The sequence below is a fragment of the Penicillium subrubescens genome, assembly GCF_028828155.1.
Source record: "Penicillium subrubescens strain IBT 31985 chromosome Unknown utg000010l_segment0_segment0, whole genome shotgun sequence".
In the NCBI taxonomy this organism is placed as follows: domain Eukaryota; kingdom Fungi; phylum Ascomycota; class Eurotiomycetes; order Eurotiales; family Aspergillaceae; genus Penicillium; species Penicillium subrubescens.
The window spans coordinates 566,821-573,214 of record NW_026643160.1 but is presented as its reverse complement, the minus strand read 5'-3'; the positions used below and the strand labels follow the sequence as shown (position 1 = coordinate 573,214).

Below are 6,394 nucleotides of genomic sequence, written 5' to 3'. Positions count from 1 at the left end.
ACGTACCACAATCTAGAGTTCGTAGCCCGCCGGAAAGCGTAAAAAGAATGGGGTGTATTCAATCAAATCGAACGGACCTAAAATCAGAAAAGCAGGGCCGTACAAAATAAATCCAATCGACCACCATTCTATTTACCCCCATAGGATATGCAGTTTTAGATGGGCGACAAAACGTACCTAGATTAACGAATTCGAGAAATTCAATTAAGTAACGGTGGAAAGCGATAGAAATAGGAATGAATTGAAGCATAAAGAATTCAAATGAAATGGAGGATGTTTAGTCCTAGGTACCTATATCGTACCACACAGACTTATTTATCTTTTCTTCAAACATTTGGTAAATAGTTCGGGGTCTAGCTATATTGAATCAAGTTTTGCTTTAGCTCTTCACACATATCACCAAAACAAATTATCATCTTGATACAGCCTATGGCAAAACCAATGCTCCAAGACAAAGAGCATGTGCAATGAGATGTAACCACGGGCTGGCAAAGACATTTTGGATATTTTCACTTTGGTGAATGCGGGAGGCTGCTCTGCACAGCGGTCCGATATGGTATATTGCGAGAGCTCTTCCGATATGATGTTCAAGCGAGATATATGCGACATTTGGGATGGACGATTTCATGCTCAGCAAAACAGCAATGACCACATTAGTACAGCCAAGTAGCAGTCCATATTGGCGAATGATGGCTTGTACTTGTGGTTGAGGCGCGGGAAGGGTGGCAGATGGAAAGAAGAGGAAGCCGATTGTTGCGGGTGTCTCGATCACCAGATGGAGCAGAAGACCGAGCGATGGGGGCGAATGGGGCGAAATGGCCTCGACGATGGACCTCATATTATTATTGTACAATTGAAGGGAGTAAGGAAAAGGAAACAAAAATATTTGTATGGTTGAGGTATCTATGCTATATGAGCCATGTTGGGGGGAACACGGCAGGATCAAATATCAGGGCCTATCTATTGCCAAGACTTCTACAGGGCTTAACTTTTTAGGGACACTTTTCTGGGAGCACAGGCCCCGTGGCATCGGTCATTCAGAGATCGAAATAAAATATTACGATATCTGGAATGATCAGCGGACCATGTTGTATAAAGACCCACTGTGTTGTCAGTTATTATTACTGGGAAGGGAGTGGGTTTCAAGTGCTAAATAAAAGGTCACAAGAAAGGATCAAAGATAGTCGAAATAATGGAAGGGGCATATGAGAGTGTTAGGAAACTCGATGCTTTTTCCAGGCTGATGCGATTGTTGACGATCGGCATTCAGCTGATATGCAGGTTGATGCATGTGTGCTTGCTAGCGAATCGATGGTTTATGCACGCATATGTGTTGACAATAAATTGGTAATTTATAAAAGGGGCTGGTTAGTTATTGAGCGCGTTAAAGCAAAACTGGCTGTTCATCGGGTAGCTACGAGAAATTCCTCGTATGAGGCAGAACAGGAAATACGATGGTACGCTTTTCTTCATATGCGGATAGGAATTCGAAGATTTTTGTATCCGTGACTATCTATTAAAAGTAAGCGATGCTTAACCTCTCTTCATGGATGCCGGGTTTTATATGATAATCAAAGTGCTGAGACTAACAACGCGTGGTCCTGTCCGTGGTATAGCCGTTTAGCGATTTCAGGAGTTCATAGCCGTCTCAAAGCGAATCGGGAAACCATAACTTAAGGAAGCTTTCGACTTTCGGAATATTAAATGAAGGGAAATCCTCGCCTATTACGGCGATACGTTTGATACCCGAGACCGATTTCAATACACCGCCGTCTACGATACTCGCTATTCGATATTTATTCATTGTGACGAAGTTTTGTGGCTTTCTTAGAAAAGGTATGGGACCGCCCCAAAGGCACTGTTATAATCTATTCAGAATTTACACAGAACTCCTAACTGTCTTAAATTTAGCATATCAGAGTCCGTCTATAAGATCGCCTGGATACGATGAGGCATTGTATTTGATAATTTCTGCAGACCTCGGTGATCTATAGCATGCCGTACTTCTTTAGCTGCCTCAATTACATTGCTCTACTGTCCCCTACATAATTTCTATGTAATGATATGATTCCTCAGTTGATAAATTTGTCGGCAAAAATTGGCATGAATTCAACGTATTAGAAAGAAAGAGGCTATCCCGGGCACGCGGACTCGGGCGACATCCACATACAATGTCTCCAAGATAAGTCCTGCTTAACATCGACATGCTCACATCCAGTGGTTATGCTTTGGTCAGCACCACCATCTCCATAGTAATACCAGGTCCAAAGGCTGCGGCGATGAGCTTGTCTCTTCGGGTACCACATTTTTCATCTTCGTGCGCCAGCTTATCCATAATGCTAAGCACTGTGGAGGAACTGCTATTGCCTCGTTTCGTATAGACCTCATAGCTCTTCCGCAAATGGTGCGTTGATAATCCCAGGACCTGCTGACCGAGAGCGAGAATGCCATAGCCACCAGGGTGTAGCGCCCAGTCATAGGTAGTGGGGTCAAAGCTTGATGGGCTCTCGCGGAGGGATTTGGTAGACGTAATGAGTCCCTCAAAGCCTGACGGTAAACTTGATTTGACGTGCTTAGGAACATCCTTCGATATGACTGCAAGGTAGCCTGGTTACTTGTTAACCAACTCTGCCGCTGTAGCAAGAGTCTTCTAGTCGGCCATGATGTCACTCTTGCACTCACCTGATGGGCCAACATTGTACTCAAGACAGCCACCTGAATTCTCAACCTGAGTAGTCTGAGAATTGAGAATGTTCCATAGAGGAGCTCTTTCAGATTCCTTGATGCCAATACCATTGCTAAGCACCATCGCACTGGCACAGTCCCCAAAAAGTGTGAGCCCAACGTTAGGTCTTTGTTCTTTGACGAGATCTTCTAACTCTCTTCGGATAAAAATAGATGGGATTTCGCACGCAACCACAAGAGCCCTGGCCGGCTTGTCCTGATGTGCAGCGCCGAGAAGGAGCTCATTTGCTGTTCGAAGTGCTGCAACACCACCAGCGCAGCCAACCCCATGGAGGAGAGTGCGCTGCACAGATTTTCCAAACCCCAGTCTTTGGGACAGGAAAGATTCAAACCCTGGATTGGACGTGTTTGTACAAGTGACTGCAACAATATGGGTTATATCACCTGGTGAGCCGCCCCATTCTGCCAAGGCCTTCTTAGCAGCCTCTTCAGCGAGGGGAATGCCGTATTTCTTAAAAATCTCATCGCAATCTGCGATACTCGGTGTATTGGGTTGGTGCCACAGTGGGTGACTACGCGGTATAGCGCTATAACGCTCTTCTATCCTGGACTTCGCGTTGATCTCCAATGTCTTTTGGAGACTGGAGCGCCGCATATGAGATTAGTACAGATAATGATGAAGGAGAGAACAGTTGGGTTAGACTTACGCAGGACTATCGGCGTAGTGCTTGAAGGCTATTTCCGCCAGGCCCTCTGGACCCATCCTGTTAGAAGGATATTGTGTTCCTGTACTAACAACAGAAACTGCAGGAATTGCAGGAGTCTCGTTGCTTGTCACATGATGAAGCTTTTCCTTGCGCTGCGTAACACGCTTTAAGTAGGATCTCCATGAATGGAAGATGTTGCACAACGCCATTGTAGAAAAAGGAAGTCCTCGAAATGAAAAACAGACTATAGCTTAAGACGTTTAACTCACACCCACAGGGACTCACAGGAACGCAATTAGCCTACGTCTTATATAGTTCTGAGTGCAGATCTGCGGTACGCCTGCCCAAATTGCCAATTTGGATGATTAATCACTCTCAAGAAGGAAAGGGAAGTTTATCTATGTAGACACGGCACATGGCCATGTTGGCGTGGCTGTCATGAGGCCAAATTAGCTTTTTTTGGTGATAAGAGTACAAAGTCCACAAAGAATTTAGTTAATATTCAGGTGCGTGTGGTTTGGGGCTGAAGAAGCACGTTCAAATGCATTAGCTGCCAGGCTAGGGAATTACTGGACGTCTGCCAAGTAGGCGAACTAGGTTGCTAGATCTATGGAGATCTGGGCGATCACATACCTTTTTGCAGTGGTTCCACTGATCTGTAGATTCCCTCAGGGTCCCTCGCCGTAATCATTTTTTGGACGTTTAAGTTTAGTGGTCTGAATTTCCGATTTCCGATTTTCTGTTGGCGTCAGATAGTTTCCATGGCGTTGCAGATCGAGTGGGCCGTCAAAATTGCGATGCTGGTTCGGGTGACGATCTCCCGAGAGACTCCATCGCAAGGCAAAGCCTTGGTCCGTGTTCGGGATGTCGAGTGAAGAGTGTACGCCGGTTAATGGATGGTCATCTGCCGTGTAGATCGAATCAATTTTGTTTGAAATCGTGGCGTATCTGCAATCATACACCTCATCCCTTGTTTCGCTTACACAGCCCATCCCGAGTCTGCTCGGACTCGCGACAGAATTACACCCTACCTACTCCGTACAGGAAATGAGCAATTAATATTGACCGAGAGCTCACAGGCAGTGGAGCCTTATAGAATAACTTTCATCATAAAAATCCTGCATGCATGGCCAGGTAGCATGGTGCAATGGCACATAATAATAAAGAATCTGCTGGAAAGAGAGTAGATGTGTTTCCCTCATTTTAGGCAAAAATCTGCTTCTGACGACTGCGGCAAATTCGGCGTCCAAACCCCCACACACCCAGCGTTGGAATTCCTTCAGCTACGCTGCTGGGCAGTGGCTAATAGGTAGCCATATCGGAGGCATGGCAAATGCATATTCGGGCACAGGATTTATCGGTAATAATAAGTTCAAAGCGTGTACTTATATAAGAACTGTAAACGTGAACTATTATGGAGGCAGGGCGGCCGGGAAAATACACATGGTGACTTTGCAAAATGGACCTGGGGCGGGCAGTGATTGAGGCCCAGATCTGTTCTCCACTGCATTGACTGGGGAGTGGGTTCATTCCGCGTCGTTGGGCATAGTTCCCCTCGACCTTGGGCATCTTCTTGCAAGTTGACTTCAGTAAACCGAGTCTCTAAGTCTCAGGACTGACTTCGCCGGCTGAAATTTCGTTCAGCAAGACAGATCGGAATGTAGCGCTCCTATCCGACGCAGTACAGTACCCCTGTGAATTGAGCAAATTAGCAAACAGGAACTGCTCCGAAAATCAGATCCTACTTCGAATTGGGGCTGGACGTGCAGGTAGATCAGCTAACGTATTCCACAAGTCAGTCAGCCACATCTCCTGTTTAGCTCCAGTTAAAATACTTCATCGACCTCCAGCCTCTAACTAAAACTCAGCAAAAACCTCAAACGGGTCAAGTAAAAAGTAATGTCATCTGCACTTGTACTCCGTACACGCGGGTGATACACAGTTATCCTTTCCACTTGAAATGCTTTACTCCGTACTGAACCTAATATTATGCAAGATTTCTATCGCAGCTCAGATGCAGGGAAAGATAGAAAGTGCATGCCCTGAATACGTATTTATCCTCTCCTGTCAGTAATCGTAAATTCATTTGCTTATTTGCTTACTATCATTATTTCTCCACATTGGATCGACAGACCCACCTGTTCGCCCACAAACTACGAATCTTATAGGGCATTGTACGGAGTAGTGCAAGTCAAATTAGCCAACTAGAGGTCACTGAGTATCTAGCAGGATTTACTAGGCATTTAATTCGGTTGCACTCGACGTCAAACAGCACGAACCGCAAAATGACCCTTGTCATTTGCAGTCGACGCTGCCAGTCATCGCCGCAAATCGCAAATTTCACAGAATCTGATCTATCGCCTCGCCCCACTGTCAGGGGCTTTCTGTACCCTACTGACCTTGTTATCCTTTTCTAGTCTGCCAATCCTGTCTTGTGATATTAGTGACTGGCAGGTCGCTGGAAGAATTGACCGCATAATATAATAAACACAAGAGTAGTATATCAACAAATTCCCGTATGGGCTGGAGCAAGTCTCCATATCAGCACTCTCCACGGTCCCAGCAATCAGTCAGATCCGACCCAGACAGATCTCGGACCCTGCCTTCCGAATAGCTACTGTACAGTGGGGCGAACAGTTTGCCTGCGCTGCAGAAAAAAATAGTAGATTGTACCGGTTGACTGGGTTATGGTTCTGTTGCTTTTGTTTCAAGTCCACCGATCTGGAATAGGCTTGCAATATATATACATGATGTGGGGCATATAGTCCTGATGTAGGCGCAAAAGTCGGTGAACGGACTTTCGTCGTTGTGCGGAGTTTAGCAATCAAAATATTTCACACCTGCTTCCGCCTCTGCCTCAGGGGGACTCATTGACTGATCGTTGCCCTGTATATTCTGTGTGTTAAATGGACACCTAATACGGGCTAGCGCAGCCTCTGGTTATATAACGCTAACCCTATGTCCGGCATGTAATCATTAAAGACTATCTTGACATACACAAG

General features: G+C 45.6%; 1 protein-coding gene across 1 annotated transcript; it reads right to left on the bottom strand.

The window, feature by feature from the left end:
• Nucleotides 1-2,084: 2,084 nt before the first annotated feature.
• Nucleotides 2,085-3,742, bottom strand: N7473_011407 (chalcone synthase). Its single transcript, XM_057157346.1, has 3 exons — nucleotides 3,393-3,742; nucleotides 2,683-3,326; nucleotides 2,085-2,607 (listed from the first exon to the last, which is right to left on the bottom strand). Exons 1-3 carry the CDS (start codon nucleotides 3,599-3,601, stop codon nucleotides 2,222-2,224), a joined length of 1,239 nt encoding a protein of 412 aa, XP_057003196.1. The 5' UTR covers nucleotides 3,602-3,742; the 3' UTR covers nucleotides 2,085-2,221.
• Between the last annotated feature and the right edge of the window lie 2,652 nt (nucleotides 3,743-6,394).

Bases quoted from the DNA above. Each gene is read 5' to 3' on its own strand.
- N7473_011407 (XM_057157346.1), bottom strand. From the start codon at position 3,601: ATGGCGTTGTGCAACATCTTCCATTCATGGAGATCCTACTTAAAGCGT. The intron at 3,327-3,392 runs GTAAGTCTAACC...GCGGCGCTCCAG, and splicing joins CACTACGCCGATAGTCCTGC to TCTCCAAAAGACATTGGAGA. The intron at 2,608-2,682 runs GTGAGTGCAAGA...ACAAGTAACCAG, and splicing joins GTACAATGTTGGCCCATCAG to GCTACCTTGCAGTCATATCG.